The sequence below is a fragment of the Cyphellophora europaea genome (genome assembly GCF_000365145.1).
Source record: "Cyphellophora europaea CBS 101466 unplaced genomic scaffold supercont1.7, whole genome shotgun sequence".
NCBI classification, from domain to species: Eukaryota; Fungi; Ascomycota; class Eurotiomycetes; order Chaetothyriales; family Cyphellophoraceae; genus Cyphellophora; species Cyphellophora europaea.
Genome location: NW_008481813.1, coordinates 783,744 through 803,273, shown reverse-complemented (window position 1 = coordinate 803,273; position 19,530 = coordinate 783,744). Strand labels below are relative to the sequence as shown.

Below are 19,530 nucleotides of genomic sequence, written 5' to 3'. Positions count from 1 at the left end.
TGCAAATGATACAAGATTTGAATGCCCGGGGGCATCCGTCGGGTAGCAGCTCTTAAAGCATCTAAAGATCCTCTAGCTTGGCCTGACCCTCCCGGCCCTATCCCGTAGGTCAGGACCATTAAACTCCAGGTCGCTGCAAGTTACCGATCTTCGGCGCGCACATCAGATCTGGCGAGCTTGTCCTGCCTATCAGTATCTACCTCTGGCAACATGCATGTTCGGTAGTTCTACCGAATGGGTCACTGATCAACTTGCTATATCGAACTGCATCGTCGCCCGGAGACACGGCGTGCAAGAAAGCCATGTTACCGTCTACTCCCCATGGCAGGCGCTAAAGGGGGCGTCCCAGCCTGTGCTCCGGCGTACGCAGAGTGTATTGGCTGCGACGGGCGTGGCGGCACAGTTCGCATGCTGAATCATCGCTCCAGGACCGTTTTAGACGAACCGCCTAAAAGCAGATTCGCTGGCCTGCGCTGGGCGCTCAGCTCTGAGGTCATCAAAATAACGCCTAAGTTGGCAATCAACCATCCCAAGGAAATAATCAAAACTCGATGAGATACAATAACAACCGGCGAACGTGGTGATCAGCTTCATCTTCGGGGCAGGCGACTCACTGCCGCGACAGATCTCCAGCCTCGAAAGGGATAGTTGCATCGACGATCCAGTCAAGGGCCGCGGATGTCAAACCCGGTTGACTCGAACTTGAATCCCCAGGAGAAATGGCGGTCTGGGCCAATGTTTGCGGCCCATACCTGTGGCTAATGCCCGACTGGTAGACATCACGGGCGATGGATGACCTTGGAGGTTGGGTAGAGCCACGCAGCGGCTGTAGCGAACAGAGTATTCCCGACCAAGAAAGCTGCTGTGCGGCAGATCATGTAGCCTGCAATCTGAGTCTGTGACAGCTCATTGTTTTCCTTGACATAGTCCCGGCACAAGCACCTTCGCCGCTGGCTTCAGGCGGTCGCGAGAGCGCTTCCCTCAAAAGGTCTCGAGTCGCCGCCCCACTGTCAAACCAAGTTGTCACTAGAGGTGCAGGGAATCCTCAACTTGTGATCGCAACATTATACTTGCCGTCTTTCTCTTCTTCTTCACCCTGCCTATATCTGGACATTCTGCGACGCCGACCTCGTGAAGACCGAAAGTTGAAATCTGTTCCGGGGCCAATTCGGCACCTGCTTCCATTTCCCCCGCGGCGTTTCGCAGCCCCTCTGAAGCCGCAGCGCACTCCAAGCTTCGACCTCATTCAATTAACCTCCCACATCAGAAGGCCTCCGTGCGCACATAGCCCATCATGGCGGAATTCGTGCGTGCTCAAATCTTTGGCACCACCTTCGAGATCACGAGTCGGTATGAACAACCGGATTGATGCCGCCAGATCCCTGAAGATTGACCGTGGATCAGGTACACAGATCTGCAGCCCGTTGGCATGGGTGCTTTTGGCCTGGTCTGGTAAGTCGATGCCAATTGAGATAGGCGTGCGTCGCAGCTGACATGATGACAGTTCCGCCAAAGACCAATTGACCCAGCAGCCGGTCGCCGTCAAGAAGATCATGAAGCCCTTCTCAACCCCGGTTCTCTCCAAGCGCACGTATCGAGAACTCAAGCTTCTAAAACATCTGAGACATGAGAATGTGCGTGGTCACGGACCTCTGAAAGAGTACTGGAGTTGACAAACATCGCAGGTCATCTCGCTGAGCGACATCTTTATCTCGCCACTGGAAGACATGTATGCAGCCCAATGGATCAACAAAGGCGGTAACGAGCGCTAACAAAACTACCAGCTACTTCGTGACCGAGCTTCTGGGCACCGATCTTCACCGGCTTCTTACTTCCCGCCCGCTCGAGAAGCAGTTCATCCAATACTTTCTCTACCAGATTCTTGTAAGTACCTTGCCCGGTGTCTCCAGGCCACTTGTTGATCGTTGCTCCAGCGTGGCCTCAAATATGTTCACTCCGCCGGCGTCGTTCATCGAGACCTCAAGCCGAGCAACATTCTTGTCAACGAGAACTGTGATCTCAAGATCTGCGATTTTGGTCTGGCCCGCATCCAGGATCCTCAGATGACCGGCTACGTCTCAACCCGTTACTACCGCGCTCCTGAGATTATGCTCACATGGCAAAAATACGATGTTGAGGTTGATATCTGGTCTGCGGGCTGCATTTTTGCCGAAATGCTTGAGGGGAAGCCGCTGTTCCCTGGCAAGGATCACGTCAACCAGTTCTCCATCATTACGGAGCTTCTGGGTACTCCGCCGCAGGACGTGATCGAGACCATTTGCAGCGAGAACACTCTCCGGTTCGTACAGTCGCTGCCCAAGCGAGAACGGCAGCCTCTGAGCTCCAAGTTCAAGAACGCCGACCCATCTGCGATTGATCTTCTGGAGCGAATGCTGGTATTCGATCCCCGGAAGCGCGTCTCCGCCGCTCAGGGTCTCACCCATGAGTACTTGGCCCCATATCATGACCCGACCGATGAGCCGGTTGCCGAAGAGAAGTTTGACTGGTCATTCAATGACGCGGACCTACCCGTGGACACGTGGAAGATCATGATGTATTCCGAAATTCTCGACTATCACAACGTGGACCAAACGGCCGATGACCTAGCTGGGCAGGCTGGTCAAGGAGGCCTCACGATCGAGCAAGCAAAAGCCGCCAACGCTAATGGACAGGAAGTTGGTTCGTGAACTGGGTGCGACATGAGCCCGAGATGAACCGCGATGGGCCGCAAGGGCTCCAGCTTCGTTTTCGTGACTCTTTCGAGTGCTCGATTGAGACGACATTATGCAGTGGACTTCAGATATCCAACCAGCTCGACAGGACAGGCATGACGAACGCGGGATGAGATCCAGTCGCTTCGCAGGATATAACTTGGGAAAGGGAAACGGCAATAGAGCAGAGCATATCATCATTGTATTTACGAATACCATTATCTTCCTCCTCTGACTAGCTGTGACCAGCTGCAAGAAGTGCTAGTAGTATCTATCTTGAGGTTGTTCGAGTGCGAAGATGCTCCGTGCAATGCTCTCATATCGAGAAGAGGACGAGCTTGACGAGCTATTCAAGTGCGCTCGTTGATTGCTGTCATCTGGGTTTCTCTGGCCTGACGCACATGAAATGCTCCACCTCCTCGTTCCTCAAGTGATCGACGACGGAAATGGCTCAGCTCGTGGTGGCCAGCTTCCGTAGGATTCCCGCGAAGCGTAGAGCTTACTACGTGCAAGTAAACTCTCTGCTCGTCATCTCACAATTTCCATCTTTTTGCTTCGGCACCGGTCTGTCGATTCTAGCACATTCATCATGGCATCAATACCGGAAATCTACGGCAAGCCAGGCCACAACGGAGGCAGCCCTACACTCCTAGAAAAGCTCGACTTAGCACCTGCTCTCATGTCAGTCTGTAAGTGCTCAGGTCCGTTCCGTTCTCTTGCACCTGGTCCAGCTTTGACTAAGTCTTCAGTTGGCACGGGATTGTGGCAACTTCTCAGTGGCCCTTTTAGAGGCGATCAGGGCAGTGATACTTACAAGCACCATATAACCCACGCCTTTCTACGCAAGGTGGAATCCATTTCTCCTGAACCCAGCCCTTTCACTGACCGCCGGCTCAGTTTACCGTTCGCTTAAACAGTAGACAGATCCACTACCTCGCCCCGCCCCTTCGCACCTTGTACAAGCAGTACTGTGCTGCTCACGCGTCGACACCCAATATAGTGACCCTCAAGTCTGGAATAGACGCGTTCTGGGTAGGGTCTCCCGACGCCAAGCAAGTGATCATTTACTTCCACGGTATGCCATAATCCCTGCCAGCCACGCAGGTCTTGACTGACTCTGCCAAAGGTGGTGGCTTTTCATTGGATGGCGGTGCTGAACACCTCAACTATTGGGGACAAGATATTGGCAAGCACCTCAACGACAAGACTCCTAACGCAGTCTCATTTTTGTTTCTGGCATACACTCTCGTCCCGTACGCTACATACCCTACACAAATTCGTGAAGCTGTGGAGGCTCTCGAATATCTCACCGGGAACCTCAAAAGATCACCTTCTACCATTTCCCTGGCCGGCGACTCGGCTGGAGGCAACATGTGTTTAGCGGTTCTCTCTCATCTTCTGCATCCTCATCCAGACCTTCCACTCCTCAAACTCGATTCGCCCCTTAAGAGCTTGATATTGGTGGCTCCTTGGACGTCCTTTCGAACAGATTTTCCTTCCGCCAAAACCAACGCCCATCGAGATATCGTTTCTGTCGAAATTTCAAGGAGATGGTCCACAGCCTATCTTGCCGGAGCCGCTTCGACGCCCTATGCCGAAGCACTAGATGTCGACGGTGACTGGTGGAAAGGGGCCGACACCCGTGTGGACCAGATCCTCTGCGTGGTCGGCTCTGATGAGCTGCTCCTCGACCCCATCACCCAGTGGGTGGCGAAGTACAGGACGGCTACATCCGAGGGACATCTCGAATTCGTTGTCGGTTATCGCGAAATTCACATTGCCCCCCTAATCGAACCTTTCCTTGCCGATGCAGTCCCCACACAGCAGGGCGAAGCCATCAAATCCTTTTTGGAGGCAAGGTTATAGCTGAGAACACATGCTAGGCACCACATCGTATACCACGAAAGTGCTGTCCCGATTCTGTGGGCAAGGCGTTAGGCATCCGCCTCTGCTGTGATTCAGCTGTGTTTTGTTGATACCCACAAGACCCACCGCTACCAAACTTATGCACCTCACTGGCCCCGAAGATTTTATATAAGATGGCGTTGCCGAAGACAGCCGTTGTCTACTTTCGAAACTCGAATTCCCATCATCGGCTCACTCTCTACATCAGGCTTCTTATCAACGGAAATGGGCTACTTCACGCCGCGCTGGAAAATACAGGATTGTGTCTGCCAGCTCTGAAGATGGCAAAGCTGCAGAAGAAACCAAGACAGCAGCCTGTCAGTCACCTGGTGGACAACGACCACTCAAAATATTCATTGGATCCTCCACCTGGAGTACCTTTAGGACCCATATCCATACTTCCAAAACCGAGTGTGGCCGCAAATCCCCGTGACATGAATGACGGCCGCTTCAATACTCATAGCCAGATATCAAAACTTCCAGTCACCTCGACTACAATCAGAAGCCGGCCATCCGCCATGCCTAAGGTCACCAGATCGGTCCTGATCAAACCGGTGCAGAGAACGAGCCTCCGACCAACACGTAATCTCTCAAACGGCGATCCTGATACCACTGCACCAGGTCCAGATCCGCTTCTTGAGCAGTCTCCATCTTCCGAGCTTGCTCGTATGGACACTACCGTTTCCATTAGCTCTTCAGTCCAACCAGTACGCACACAGTGTCCTAAATCACGATCAAGCATAGCCAGACCGGGGAAACTCATGCAGACTAAACCCCTACCCGCCCTCCCCACAGGCCAGGTGTTGAAACGCCAACTACCTCCTCCTCCACCCCCCGAATGCTGCACGAGTATACCACGTATAGATACGCAAAACCATTACCTCAACTGTGACCAGCAGATTATGCCGACATCGAGCATCAACAGCCGTTCCTGTCTCCCTCGACTGCGCGACTCGACATATCCTGTCCCACTCAAACATTCGCCCCTGATCGCTGGTGCATTCGATGTCCATCAATGGGCACCACTCAACAGCAGTTCCGGGAGTGCCCGTTCGTCCTTGCAACGGCTGTCCTCCAAGGTCCTCCGGAAAGTCACACATGGTAAGCCTCAAGCAGAAATTACAGTATCAAGACCCTTGTCCACGGCTCAGGCCGAACTTCACGGATCTGTTCCGTTACCGTACGAAGCACTGCCCCAGGCGAAGGATCCCCCTGTCTTGGTCCCAACTGCATTCACCCCCAAGATCCTTTTGCGTGGTACCACACCTGCAGAGGCTCTTCACCGAGTGGGCAATACTGTCCGAATATCGCATTCGGGACATCGCGACAAGCCAAACAATGACATCCGCATCTGGCCGTTGTTCTACTCTCGTTCCAAGAGCAAGAAAGCAGACCCACAGAGCGGGAATTTGCAAAGAAACACAATCAAAGGCAGCCTCCCTGGCCGTAGCAGATCTTACAGCAGCGAGTCCAAGGTCCTGAAAGCATATCGGCCAAACATACCCCCGGGCAGATCTTACAGCCAACGTCGAAAAGGTGGTCTCTGGCCGCCAACTGCACCTACTCGCCCTCCCCGACCTGAGCAGCCACTGTTTTCGACCATCGAAGAGCAGCATCGGCGAAATGTGGACGTATTGGCCCTACGACCGCCTCCTCGGCCACCAACTTCCCTAAGGCAGCCGGAAGGTGACATATCGCCTTCGCGCTCTTGTTCGAGCAGCCCAGTAAGCCGACTCACGCCTCTAGAGGACGGCGTCCGCGTCAAGCTTCATCGACACCGAGCTCTCCTTGCGTTGGGGGGCCGAAGCTGCCCTCCAGTAAGTCCTACCATCACTGAAAAGAGATCGCAGCAGTCCATTCCGCTTCCGCACTCCTCATTCGCTTCCGGTGGTCCAGCAAACTGCGGCACGGATGACGCGATAGGTGCGGTACCACCTCATAGGGAGACTTCATTCAGACCAGCGTCGCGAGATAGTATCCGAGCAGAATGCATTGGCAATCCCGATCCCAAATCGCATCCGAGAGGACTGCCAGGCCCCGATCTATGCTACCCAGCTTCCGACCAGTCGAAAAGGCCAACGTTTCTCGACCAACACATATTGTCGGGGCCTGGTCCTGAACTGGCCTGGTGGGAATTACAGGCGGCCCATTCGCGGACGCCACAACCGAGTAAACAGTCTATCTCCAGGCCACTGGTGAGAGATGTGGCAACCAGTGCCTCCAGCGGCGGTGAGTCAAAGGGCGAGAGCAAGGGCAAGGCGCCACTGCGCGAGTCCGATGTTGCGTTGAAACAGCAAGCAAAGGAGCAGATGGCAAGCACGCCGCCTTTTCGAGAGCAGTACAAGAACGAGCAACGCAACTTTCAGCGTGGAAGACAGCTGGCTCGGAATGCTTTCCAGAAGCACCGCGAGGGTGGGAAGTGGAACTTCTCCGAGTACGAGCAGGGTGTGGATAATGCAAATACCTACAGCAACAAGAACGGCAACGCCAGCAAAGGGTTTAATTTTCGTATCATCCCCACCGGCATGAGCAGTGACAATGTCACCAATAATGGAGCAGGTACGGCAAGTGAGGTGAACAGCACGGGTGCCGTCCACGGCCGTGGCGGCGGCTCAAGCAGCTCCTCATTGACAGGGCTCAAAGCTACCGTGCTCTGCAACGGCAAGCCGGCTCCGTCCTTGAATGCTTACGAGGCCGCACACGCTGTGAAGAGCAGCCCATCTGCTCGCTCATATCGTCGCGTCGGAAGCTCATCCTCCTCCGGTGCAGTAATTCTCAAGGAGCAGAAGGAGTTGACGAAACCAGAATCGCTACGCGTGCGGTCGCAGGCGGGAGCTGCAGGGCCTTCGAAGCCAACAACTCAGAGCGGTCCCAATGTCCCTTTGGAACGCAAGGGAGATGAGGGCGAGAAATCGGCCGCAAGGCCCAGGGTGGCCCTTAGTGCGACACCCCGCCGTCGCCCACCTCCACCACCGCCCCGGATACCACCTACCATTCCCGCGACCAGCACCTCAGCAGCCAGCACACACGGCGGCCAGGAGACCCAGCGGCGCCGCCCTGCGGATCCGCCCCCACCTCCGCCAGCCCAACGCGCTCTCCCGACGCCACCGCCGCCCGTCCCTCCCAGAAGCGAACGTCGACCACGCCTTGGGGACGACTGGAACGGAAGCGCGATTCAGGATCCGAAGCAGGGGATGTTGAGCGGGCACAGCAAGAAGAAGAGCCTCAGCACGGTGGCGGAGAACGCGCGAGAGATCCTTGTGCCTGCTACTCCTCGTAACCTCGAGCGACCATCAGGGGCCGGACAATTACGGGCCGCGAGGCACGAGGTGTCGAAGGACTTGTCGCGGAGCTCGGTCTACTCCGATGGCGGGCAGGCTTGTGAGAGTGCGAGTGAGAGCGAGAGTGAGCATTTCTGGAGCGAGGATGACGGGTGCGCTGGCGGTGCGGATGGGGAAGGTAGTAGTAAGAGGACAACGCCGGAGAAGGCTGGGGCGTGGGAGGATCCAGGGGGCTGGGAGGGTGAGACGACGAAGGACGGTGGTGGTGAGGTGGCTGAAGAGACTCACTTGGTGGAATACTACTTGGAGGAGCAGCGGAAGGAGGTGGAAGAGAAGAAGCGGGAGGATGAGGAGCGGAGGCTGAGGGTTGCTAACTTGATGGCGCGGTTGAAGGATGGGAATATGTTCTGACTCTGGTCCATCATTTTGGCGTACGGGGCATAGATGCTGTTGAAGACACTCATTCATTTGTTCTGTAGGATTTGATGGTGCTTCGATTCGTGGCGGATAGGCAATACCAGACATTGATTCGTGTCACTGGATCAGGCTCATTCCTGCCATCGCACTCAATTGAGGTACGAAGCCACATACGCCTTGAGCTCCTCCTTGGTCATGCCCTTCAACCCAAGCAACTCATTATCCACCTTGCCCGTAAAGTCACACCCCCATCCCTTCCCAAACGCCGCCTGCCTGACCAACCCGGTCATGGCAGTCGCGAAATCCGGCTTCTCCTTCCCCAGCTCCTTGTACGCCTCCTCCCGCAACACCGTCAGATCCACCGGCGCGACACTCCAGCTCTGCCCATCCGCCTCCTTGGCAAAGCCCACGATCTCGTTCTGCGTCGTCACAATGTCGTGCACGTACACGGCACGGTTCCTCGTCTCCTCGAGATGCGAGAGCACGCCCACCACGGCCCGCGCGATCGTGTCGAGGCGCGTGGCGCTAAACGGCGTGTCGCCGCCGTCGTACAGATTGATCTTGTGGTTCGGCACGTCGGCGATGAAGCCGTTGGTCAGCCCGCTGTCCAGGAAGGCCTGGTTGAGCACTGCCGTCCACGTGAAGCCCGGCTGGCTGTCGGCGAGAGCTTTCAGCTGCTTCTGCACCGCCACTTTGGCGCCGTAGACGGGCAGTTCGGAGACGCGGGGGGCGAAGGTGTCGCACCCGAACTCGGACGGAATGAAGCGCGAGACGCCCGCGGAGGCGGCGGCGCTGATGAGGCCGGTCTGGGCGGCGATGCTGGTGCTGCCCAGGGTGGCGATGACGGTGTGTACACCGTTGAGGTGCGGCGTGATGGTGTCGGGCGAGGCGTAGTCGACTTCGGCGACGGTGATGAGTGGCGATGAAGGGAGCTGAGACGTCGTCTTGGAGCCGACGCGCGTGAGGACTACGACCGGGTGGGAGGCTTGAAGGAGGTGCTTGAGAACATAGCTGCCTAGCTGGCCAGCGGCACCCCCGAGGGCGACTTTGAAGGGCGAAGACATCTCGGCGCGGCTGTACGGTAGTCCTCGATTTGCTCTCTATGGATGGAAGGGGATTTTCAACGTGATTGATGTGAAACGTGAAGTACTTTCCGGGCAGTGAATGCTTGGTGTTGAAGTGTCTGGTACAAAAGGTCGGGCCGCCGTTAATTATATACGGAGATATTGATTATAGCCCGGTCTCGCCTTCACACCTTGCTATGTCGTGCGTAGCTCGCTTGTCCCGCACTGATTATATAACCTGTTCCATACAAGCGGAGGCGGGTGCGCCGATGGGGCAATGGTAACTTGCTGCCGATGTGGAAGCAGCTATCGTGTGGGGCAACAAGTGGAACAGTTCCGACTCCAGCAACCTGGGTCACAGCCCGATTCTCCAACCTGCAAATGTCCCCAACTGTCTGCCAAGTCGGTTGGTATTTTAGCCGTGGGCAAGCAGTCCTAGGAGACGCAGGACACCGTGGACGTGCGCTTTGGGCGGACGGCGACCTCCCACTGTAAGAGTACAGGCCATGCACACGGTGGGTGCAGTATAGAGTCCACAGTAGAGTCCATGGACATCGCGGTTACGTTGCTTCGTTTTGTGTGAGGTGGCTTCCATCCGAGGAAGACGTACAGCCTGGTCGTAGTCGGCCTCGAGGGCACGTCTCTGAGGGTGGTAATATGATGCGACTTTTGCGAGACAGCGACCCATTGGCAATGCAGCAGCAGTAATGGTCTCTTTCTACCAAATAGACACGATATCTCTCATGAAGGCACGCCTTCGTACTCCCAGCCCCCGGGACCGATACGGTGTCTCTTGCTGTTGCGTCGGTTGACATTGCATTTGACCAAGATGGTCAGGGCAGTGAGGATTAGAATAATGAGTGCTGCGATCGTCGGAATGAGCACCTGTCTATTGCGCTCTTGTTGACTATCTCGTTGATAGCGACAGGTGCCATTGGGACCCGTTGTCACCCAGCAATTCATCTCGTCTAGAGCGTTGAGATTGATCCAGACGCCCCTCTGCAGTGAGCTGTCGCTCTGATTCTCGGTGTCGGCAAGGATGTGTTCGTAGAGATAGGTGTTCTCCAGTTGCGATACTGGTACGTCGAAACTGCTGCCTTCTGGGCACGATTCAGGCGCCCCAGTGAAGTCCGTTTCCGTCCTAGTTAACCGCCAGTTGTATGGCTGACCACCAATGCGACAAGCTGCTCGATACTGGCCTTGGCAGCTGACAACCCGCCACTTTCCACGGTAATTGTCCGTTGAATCGATAACTACGCAACGAAACTGGTCTTGGTCCCTATCAGCGTCGACACCAGGAGAAGAACCATTTCTGGGTTCACCATCTGCCCAGCCGATGATCGTTGATTCGACGTAACGCTGGTAGTCAAGATAAGCCGATGCCGCAGATTGGCCATTCAACGTGTCATTGAGAAGAGGTGACACGCCACAGGAGGTGATGTTCTGAAGGAAGCTTTGCGATGCGGACCGACTATTGTTCAAAGCGGCAATGGCCCAGGTGTTATTGACTTGCGCAGGGTCTTTGTCTCGGTCGCTGTAGAAGCAGCCAGAGGTCACCACTCCCTCGGAGTCCTGCCCCAAGTCGCGTGACTCGGAAAGTATGCCGGGAGCAAAGACATGTCTGCTATCTCCAGTGAAATTGTATCCCTCCATCTCTGAATCGATGACACCCCAGGTAAGGATCAAACGTCTGAGGCTCGTCAAAAGCAGATATAGCTCGCTCGGCCAGCCGTCATCTGTCGAGACCACGCCACTCGAAGAGGTCGTGGTGTGAAAGTACCCCGTCATCGGTAGCCTTTCTTGCACGCGCACCTCATACCAGGACAAGTTCATGTTGGACCGGTCCGCTTCCAAATCCCGCGGGCTGTACAACTGTGCGCCCATTTCATTAGCGAAGCGCCATCCAACAAGCTCTTGTGTGGTTGGCAGTGCTTCCGACGAAATGTTTTGAGGCGCTCCTTCCGGATCAGCCGCAGATCTCGCGCTGTGGAGGTTGAACTGCAGGATCTGCAGAGTGGCAGCTGGACCGTCGGAGCTCGAATCCACGTAATCCTCAATAATGTCGATGATTGATCCAAAATCCAGGTCGGGACTGCACCTGAAAGGGCCAAGGTTGATCAAGGTAGCTCCTGTAGGTCCGTCACTAGTCGTGACATCAGACGAGGGAGAAGGCGCTGCTGTGCTGGTGACGCCGCCGCCGCCGCTGCTGGTTGTATTTGAGGATGTAGCGTTTACCGACTGATCCTGGCGCCTTGCGAAGCTGTCTTGCACATATTCGAAGACGGAGCGTGGTGTTAGAGTGGGTGGTGATGTCATCTCAGCATTTGCCTGGGCGCTGACCGTGTTGTTGCCTATGTCCGGAACCTCCACAGGGCAGAGGCCAAAGAAGCCGTTACTGGCATCCCAGTACAAGTCGATCACTAGTCTCCGGAAGCCGACAGCGATGAGATTCGAGAAGCATGTCTCGAAAGAGTCGCGATCATAGACACCATCAGGATGGCAGGCAGAAGTAACATAGACACCCGGAAATGTCGTCTTATCAATAGGTGCCTGTCCAGTGATGTCTCGATTAGACTGGGGGATGTCAGTCAATGTTGGCAGGCTATGGCGGTGTCCTGTTCTCACCAGATACTTGGGGCCCCAGAATCCGTCTGGCCGTGCCCCATCACTAGGGTTGTACGAGAGCGGCATGGGATGACGAATGGCTCGATCGAATCAACATCATCGCCACTAGAGCTCGACAACGTCGTCAAGATCGTTTCCTCGTAGCATTCACCTCAACGGGCAATAGCGGCACAGGGAATCTCCAGGCCGTGGATGAGAGAAGCAGGACGATGCGGTAAGCGAATGGTGGGAAGATCGTGACAAACACGCCAAGAGAGTTTGCACCATGGCCCCCCTTGGCCCTAGGGACTTTAGGGGCCGGCTGCGGCGTCCGACTTGGGGCTGTGGCATCAAAGTAGATCTGTTCTGTTCTAACATAATATCCACAGCGCTTGGTCGCCTACGACATCCGGCCATTGTACCCGCAAAACAATAGTTGCAGCGACGACGATTCTGAGTGAACTCCGGCCACTTTTCAATCGGCTAAAGCCGCCCTTTCACTGCACTGTCCTTCACTATGGCTACTAACGGTCCTCCGGCTGGGCCCCCACCACCTGGGCAACAGCAACCGCAGCAAATTCCACCACAGATTCTGCAACTCATGACAATGGAGGCGCAGAAGCGTGGTATGACTCTCGAGGAGTTTCAGGCTTTTCAGCGCAGAACCATCGAAGAGGAGGCACAGAAACTCGGTATCACGCCCCAAGAATTCGTCCAGAGGAAACAAGCCGAAGCGCGAGAGCAGATGATGAAGCAGAGGGCCGCTGCCGAAGCCCAGGGACAGGCGCCTGGCCAGGCTCCTGGTCAACCACCGGCGCAGGGTCAGGGACAACCCCAACCTCAACAACGCATGCAACAACTCGATATCACCAAGCCTGTTGAGGCGAAGCCAGAAGCGCTGGCAGTTGCCAAATTCTTGCGAGCGCAGAATCTGAAGACGAGAACGTGCATCTTCAACGGCCAGCGCAAGGATATGTTCAAGGGTGAGTACAGGCCCCCGAAGGAATCAGGCATCGTGGCTAATGAATTCACCAGTCAAGCGCGCCCTCCGGGCTTTACAGTCAGACGCCTACAAGAAGGCACAGAAGAAAGACCCGCTTATGCCCAAGGTCGAAAACGAACTTGAAGCCCGTAACGCCCTCCAGATGCTGCCCCTCTCGATGCTCGCTCTCCGCGTTTCCAAAAAGGATCCTCACGAGGGCCACAACCATGCCAAACCCAAGAAAGAGAAACGGATCAAGGGGCTGTGGGAAGTCAAGATCGAGCACAAGCAGGAGTTTGAACCCATGATGCACTATGTGTGGGTTTATGAAGGCTCGCAATGGAAGACCAAGGTCTGGGCGGGTCTCGCTGTTCTGGCTGCCTTTACGGTGGTGCTTTTCCCTCTGTGGCCCCTCTTCATGCGCCAGGGCGTCTGGTACCTCTCAGTGGCCGCCATGTGTCTACTGATAGCGTTCTTCGGGTTGGGCATTGTTCGACTTATTCTCTTCTGCCTTACGGTTTTCACCATACCACCAGGTTTGTGGATCTTCCCGAACCTGTTTGAGGATGTTGGCTTCTTCGACAGCTTCAAACCGGTTTATGAGTGGGGCGACAGCAAGAAAAAGAAGAAGTCCAAGAAGAAGACCGCCGCTATTGAGGGTGCAGCGGATGCACCTGCGGCGGAAACTAAGGAGCATGCTCCAACTTCGACGGAGACAGCCGCGCCTACCGCTAATGGCACGGCTGTCAGCTCGGGCGCGCAGCCGGCCCCCACGGTTGCGCCTGCGAAGCGGCATGCAACAGTTGAGGAGGTTGAGGATGACTGACGCTCGAACACGTGGGCTCGGTGGGTGGTGTACGATTATGCGGCATAGAGCATAGGTGGCGTTCTTCTCCCGGGGGCGCATGCCTCAACATCTTAGGGTATCAATTCATAACTTCGTCACATCGTATGGCGTTTCTCATCTCGCTCACTTCATGTCCATGATCGTCGCCAACTTCTCCTCAAACCCGACAGTACTTTCTTGATCTGCACTTGCTGCCACACTCTGCCCCTGTAGGTCCTTGTGCTCTCCCATTCTCGCCGTTACGCGTGCGAGCAGGACTCGCATCCTCTCCAGCTCCTTCCCCAACTCCCCGTCCTTTGTCACCAGATTCGGCTGTATGTGCTCTTGCGGCTGCTCATAAGGCTGCAGGAGCGCCCGCAGGCGCCTGTACCTCTCGAGCCTTCTCTCTGTTTCGTCCCTCTTCTTACACAGCTCCAGCAATTGGACTCTCTTGTCTTCGTACCTCTTCGCCCGCTGCTCATCTTCCTCCACATGACCCTCCTCGTGTTCCTCAGTCTCCTCGGCTAGCACGTCGGCCCACTTCTCCCCTAATGCCCTGACACCCTTGTCTGTACCCAGATCTAGGTCTCTCTTCACGACCGTCTCTCCTGACGCTTGACCACTGACCTCGAGCTCCACGCGCACCTCGTTCCAGTAAAGTGTCTCGATTTGCTCGGCAATGTGTCGTGTAGCTTGCGCGGAGAATACAGAACGATTGTGGTGCTTGATCTTCTCATTAGATCTGACGAGAACATCGGCGAGAGTCTTGTCGGAGACGGACGGAAGAGTGGTGTGCGCAGAAGAGGGGACGCTGAGCGGGGCGGAGAGAGCGCGGATTTGGCGGGTGAGGAAGGTAAATTTCTCGGCCGCTATGGGCTGGCTTCTGGCCATGACGGCGTGCGTACACAGTTTTTGCGAACACAGATGACCTGGCTACTCGGATGGGTGCAGTGAGCAATTCGCTATCCATAGATTGCGAATTGAGGTCGCGTTCGACCGCGAGCAGACGCGTGCCCAATGAGGCAGGCTTGCCGGAAAGTGCCAAGCGATTCACCGATTTTCAACTTTTGTTCGCGAGGTGGAAAGTCTTCTCTTCCTCGTTACAAGAGTCCTTGCAACACTGTCAGCCAGCGTGTCTTTGACACTTGTATCCGTCCATACGTAGCTGGATCGCGGCTCCTGATGCGGACGTGAATAGGAAGTTGACCAGGAAGGGAATTGCTGCGGCCACCTTTGCCATAGCGAATGGCTTCGCGCACTAGAGATTGGCTAACTCACCACAGAATACACAGCCAAAATATTGACAGGTACGTTAGCTGCAGCCTTCTCATCTCCCTGTCATCTCCTGATGATATAATTTGCGATTGAACCCATTCTCGGAGACTCTCGCCGGAGTCTCTCAACGGGTTTGGAGTGTTGATATTCATTTCTTACATATGCTGAACACAACATCCATTTGAATTGTCTGGTTGCCGTTCTGCAAGCAGCGCTGACGTTGTCTTTAGATAGAGATACCTGACAAGCCGCTTGATGACGGTACTTGCTGGCGAGGCATGGTACGCACATCATGATCGATGCGAATGCTGTGCAATGTAACGTGCTACCGTGGTAAGCCAGCCTTTCGTTCCACAAACCCTTTCCCTATGACGATAAACACAGCACGCTACGATAGTATATGAAGGTCAACTCATGATCGTACTCTTTCTCACCAAGATCTCCGAGGGAACTTATTACCATATCTTGTGTTAAACCTATGCCTGCAAGAGCCATGGCTAATTGCACGACAGATACTCTGCCGTATTGAACAATTCAGTGAGTTCCGAATGGCGACGCCTAACACGCTCCTGCAATGTCGCAGGAGGTCATGTGCAAATCGGCAGCTGCACAACAGCTGGTGCGGTGTCGCGTAGCCTGGTTTTGGTTCGATGGCTGCGCAATGTGTCGTCTGCATGTGCGGAACATATAAAGATAGCCGTATTAAAAGGACAATTGTGCAAGGTGTGCTACATTCCTCGCCTGACGGACTCGCCTGCAAGCGAATCGAAGTCAGCTGTTGATCCCCCACAGCCGTGTGGAGGTTGCTGCAATATCGCTAGCGGCCGTTGAGCCGTTTTGCTGGTGCCGCGAGCTGGAGGCTGCGACAGCCAATGACCGGAGGATGTCTGCTCTCGGATAGAATCCCCATCTCCCTTTAATTCCACCTGTTCTTTTCCTTTCCTCCCCGACAATCCGTGAACTGATGATACGTACGTTGAGTTTCCCGGCGATGGGAGCATCCGTGGCTAGCGCCCGTTTTGCGTGACGGTCTGGACAACTTGTGTGTCAGACCTCGTGTGTGGTACAGGCGGGAGGCTTCTGGCTGGGATCGAAATCGCTCGCTCGCAGCTAGGAACCATCCATTAACTGCCAGCCACGTGAAGTCCATGCATTAGCTCGATGCGCCGATCAACTTTTCTCTTACTAAACTGACGTGGGTCTGGACCGCTGCAAGGAAAAAGTCGCTGGGGTCAAGGCAAGGGGCTGACCGTTATCCGATATTGAAACGCCATTTCATGGGGGCCAAAGCCGGGGAAAAACGGTTTCCTGTGTCACCTTGATCCCTTGATCGGTACATTCGTATCTCAACGTTTCGAATCGTCTTTGCCAGGCTAGAGATTCGCTTATCGGCAAGTCATAGGTCCACTTGCGGGCGACGGAGCAGAAATGGCAAGGATCAGGCATGTTCGAGAAAACAGCTGAAGACGGCCATGAGAGGCGAGACGGCTCGAAACTCTTCGGAAGCAGCCACAGGAGACTCGGAGCCGCACGTTCACGGCGCGGCAGACTGGTCACTGAGGTGCTCGCTGGAGTTTGTGCGGTCCGAAGTTGATCCTCCCAACACGTCAGACCGAAAGTCATCGATGTATGGAGGAAACGCCATATGGCTGCTACGGAAATGTCTGTTGTTGGTGTTGACTCTCAGCACAAGTCACTGGGAGGTGGTATATGAAGAAGACCATTGACGTTGCCTCTCACCCTACTGTTCATGGTGTTTCCTGGCCTCTGCTACACTTCCCTTGCGCCTGTGCCCCGTCTTCACTGTCTTCTGACCCCTCCCATCCCCCGTCTTCGACCTCGACAAACGTATCCTCGGGCACGTGCCTCTTGTTCAACCATCTTCCGCCTTGTCCTCCACGACATTTCACCCTTGTCGTCCATGCGACCATCCGCGACATCTCAGTGATCATCCAGTGGTCATCCTCTACGCAGGTTACAATTGCCCTGTGCTCATAAGAGGACGGCACTTGCAGATTGCAAATCGCCACTTCCTCTTCCGCTTTTAGTCAGGCTGCCGGCAGCCTCTCGCCCGGTTACGCGACTCTCTCCACCACCCACCAGTACACTCACAACCCATCCCGTTCTTCAAAAGCCTCAGTCATCATGCAGTTTGCAAAGGGCCACGATATGTCCTTCGACTACAACATGGACGGGCTCGGCGTCATCTACATCACCGTTCCCACCGTCTGGACCGTTGCCTTGGTCGCTGGCTCAATCTTCTTGTTCCGCAACCGCGACCTACCAGCTCTACGCATCCGCAACATCCCTCTCTGTGTCGGTGGTGTGGCTACTCTTCATGTCTACTTGTTCCTCTGCATGATCGCTTACGTTCTCAACGGCAACTTCCCTTGTGCGACTGAGTTCTGGATTATGAGTATCTACCTCCCTCTGGGCATTGCACTCTACCATGCTTCCAACACTCAGCTGCTCCATGTGGCCATGCTGCAGAAGAAGTTTGCTCCGAAAGAAGGGACAGGCAACAGCGGTGGCTCTGACGCAAAGAAGCCAGCCTGGCGGATTCTGGTGCAAAAGCTGAGAGACTCTGGCCCTACCAAGCGGACTTTGCATCTCATTGGCATCGGCATGATCGCCCAGGTCAGACTTCCCCAAATGATATTCTGAAACTGTACTGACGGCAGCAGTTCTTCTTTGTCCTCATCGTCTTCCTCATCTCGAAGAAATTTCACGACAACTTCGGACTTGTCGAGTGGGTCAACAAGCCTACTGACTATCGCGAACAAGCCAGCCAGTGCCGTAAGGGGTGGGAATGGTGGCCATCTATTGCCTGGCAGTTCGCCTGGTCGTGGATCTACGCTCCTTACCTGCTCTATAAGGTCCGAAGCATCAAAGATACACACGGATGGCGCCTTCAGACCGCATGTACTTGCATCGCCGGGTAAGGAGCCTGCACTTGTCTTGTGTGATACTTGCTAATTGCCATAGTCTTCCTGCTTCGCCCATGTGGCTTGCCGCACTGTACCTTCCTGCAATGGCCCCGTCAACGAAAACTTTTGTTCCGCCTCTATGGTGAGTTTCTTCGCTGTGACTGCGTGACAGTGCTGACTACCGCAGGTTCGCACCCTCAATCATCCTGATGCAAGGTTTCGTTATATTTGTCCCGTGCTATCAAGTCTTCAAGAACCGTCGACTGGAGAATGAGACTCGCCAGATCATTGCAGAGTGGGAACACAAAAAGAAATACGGGAGCACCTACAGCAGTGACTCAACAAAAGCTGGTTCGAAATGGTCCTCCTCAGATTCGGCGAGGAGCTTTAAGAGCACACGCAATCCGGAACTCTACACCCTCAGCTCGCTCGAGAAGTGCTTACAGCTCAACCCCAAGCCACTCCTGCTCTTTGCGGCCCTCAAGGACTTCTCTGGTGAGAATATCAGCTTCTTGACTCATGTTCACGAGTGGAAGACTGGCTGGGCGGTTCAGTCTCCTGTCAAGGCGAACTTCCTTCGGAAGACTGAGATCCGACCTACCAGCGACCGACTTCGTCGTCAGCAATACAATCTCGCCGTACGCATCTATTCTTCCTTTGTCAGCATCCGCTACTCGGATTTTCCCATCAACATCTCTTCAGCACATCTCCGGGAACTCGAGGCGCTATTTGCGGGCGCTGCTGCAAAGATCAACAACCATGCTGCCGACAATGCTGCCACTCCATTTGCTGACTGCACGTCCCGCTCTACCGACATGGAGCACGGCCTACCATCTGAGACTCTGGCTGCCAACAGTCATGCTATGGTCGACATCATGCCTTCCGCCGAGAGAAAGCACTACAGTCAGATTCAAGCCGTTCGTATTAGTTTCGATGGCAACCTTCCCGAAGATATCGAGGTCCCTGCTGAATTTTGCCCTGGCACATTCGACCGAGTTGAAGCCAGCATCAGAGAATTAGTGCTGACCAACACTTGGCCCAAGTTCGTAAACGCTGGCTTTGCCGAGAATGTGGAGAAGCCGACTCTGAAGGCGCGTGTTGAGGGTTGCTTTGGCGAAGTTGGCGATATGGTGTCCAAGGCGGTCAGCAACGTCAGTCCCAAGCGCAAGTCGCCTCGGTGCGACCATGATGACGGCGAGATGGGAGGCACTCGCTCCAGTTCGGACGAGCAGAAGCTTGTCGGATGACTCATATCACAGATGTCGAGCAATCGCTCCTCACAAGAGTCGAGACACATCCTGAAACAGATGTAAGCATTTCATGCATCAGACTACAACAGAACTGAGACATCGCTGTCAATATGGTAGGCTGGTCTGAACGGGCTCTAAACAGAGAAAATGAACGAAAAAGTGATCCATCAAAGGCTACTGATGGTAAAATTCCCCTGAATCTGGCGATTTGTGCATCGTCCTCTCTTCTCATCTGTCTCTGCTGGTATCGTACAGCCGATACAACTTGTAGCAGATGAGCAACTCTTG

General features: G+C 54.8%; 8 protein-coding genes across 8 annotated transcripts; 5 read left to right on the top strand and 3 right to left on the bottom strand.

Annotated features, from left to right (window-relative positions):
• Positions 1-1,294: 1,294 nt before the first annotated feature.
• Positions 1,295-2,687, top strand: HMPREF1541_07385 (mitogen-activated protein kinase HOG1; the record flags this gene model as incomplete). Its single annotated transcript, XM_008721709.1, has 6 exons — positions 1,295-1,350; positions 1,405-1,452; positions 1,505-1,634; positions 1,686-1,729; positions 1,785-1,884; positions 1,935-2,687. 6 exons carry the CDS (start codon positions 1,295-1,297, stop codon positions 2,685-2,687), a joined length of 1,131 nt encoding a protein of 376 aa, XP_008719931.1.
• Positions 2,688-3,300: 613 nt separating this feature from the next.
• Positions 3,301-4,577, top strand: HMPREF1541_07384 (uncharacterized protein; the record flags this gene model as incomplete). Its single annotated transcript, XM_008721708.1, has 4 exons — positions 3,301-3,400; positions 3,461-3,558; positions 3,609-3,786; positions 3,838-4,577. The coding sequence occupies 4 exons, from the start codon at positions 3,301-3,303 to the stop codon at positions 4,575-4,577; spliced, it is 1,116 nt and encodes a 371-aa protein (XP_008719930.1).
• A 557-nt stretch (positions 4,578-5,134) lies between these two features.
• Positions 5,135-8,308, top strand: HMPREF1541_07383 (uncharacterized protein; the record flags this gene model as incomplete). The annotated part of the gene is made up of 1 exon (XM_008721707.1): positions 5,135-8,308. The coding sequence occupies one exon, from the start codon at positions 5,135-5,137 to the stop codon at positions 8,306-8,308; it is 3,174 nt and encodes a 1,057-aa protein (XP_008719929.1).
• Positions 8,309-8,463: 155 nt separating this feature from the next.
• HMPREF1541_07382 (uncharacterized protein) lies at positions 8,464-9,378 on the bottom strand (the record flags this gene model as incomplete). The annotated part of the gene is made up of 1 exon (XM_008721706.1): positions 8,464-9,378. The coding sequence occupies one exon, from the start codon at positions 9,376-9,378 to the stop codon at positions 8,464-8,466; it is 915 nt and encodes a 304-aa protein (XP_008719928.1).
• A 741-nt stretch (positions 9,379-10,119) lies between these two features.
• HMPREF1541_07381 (uncharacterized protein) lies at positions 10,120-12,069 on the bottom strand (the record flags this gene model as incomplete). Its single annotated transcript, XM_008721705.1, has 2 exons — positions 10,120-11,952; positions 12,004-12,069. The coding sequence occupies 2 exons, from the start codon at positions 12,067-12,069 to the stop codon at positions 10,120-10,122; spliced, it is 1,899 nt and encodes a 632-aa protein (XP_008719927.1).
• Positions 12,070-12,499: 430 nt separating this feature from the next.
• On the top strand, positions 12,500-13,790 carry HMPREF1541_07380 (uncharacterized protein; the record flags this gene model as incomplete). The annotated part of the gene is made up of 2 exons (XM_008721704.1): positions 12,500-12,965; positions 13,018-13,790. The coding sequence occupies 2 exons, from the start codon at positions 12,500-12,502 to the stop codon at positions 13,788-13,790; spliced, it is 1,239 nt and encodes a 412-aa protein (XP_008719926.1).
• A 144-nt stretch (positions 13,791-13,934) lies between these two features.
• On the bottom strand, positions 13,935-14,681 carry HMPREF1541_07379 (uncharacterized protein; the record flags this gene model as incomplete). Its single annotated transcript, XM_008721703.1, has 1 exon — positions 13,935-14,681. The coding sequence occupies one exon, from the start codon at positions 14,679-14,681 to the stop codon at positions 13,935-13,937; it is 747 nt and encodes a 248-aa protein (XP_008719925.1).
• Positions 14,682-17,210: 2,529 nt separating this feature from the next.
• HMPREF1541_07378 (uncharacterized protein) lies at positions 17,211-19,239 on the top strand (the record flags this gene model as incomplete). The annotated part of the gene is made up of 4 exons (XM_008721702.1): positions 17,211-17,702; positions 17,747-18,003; positions 18,051-18,134; positions 18,180-19,239. 4 exons carry the CDS (start codon positions 17,211-17,213, stop codon positions 19,237-19,239), a joined length of 1,893 nt encoding a protein of 630 aa, XP_008719924.1.
• Positions 19,240-19,530: the final 291 nt, after the last annotated feature.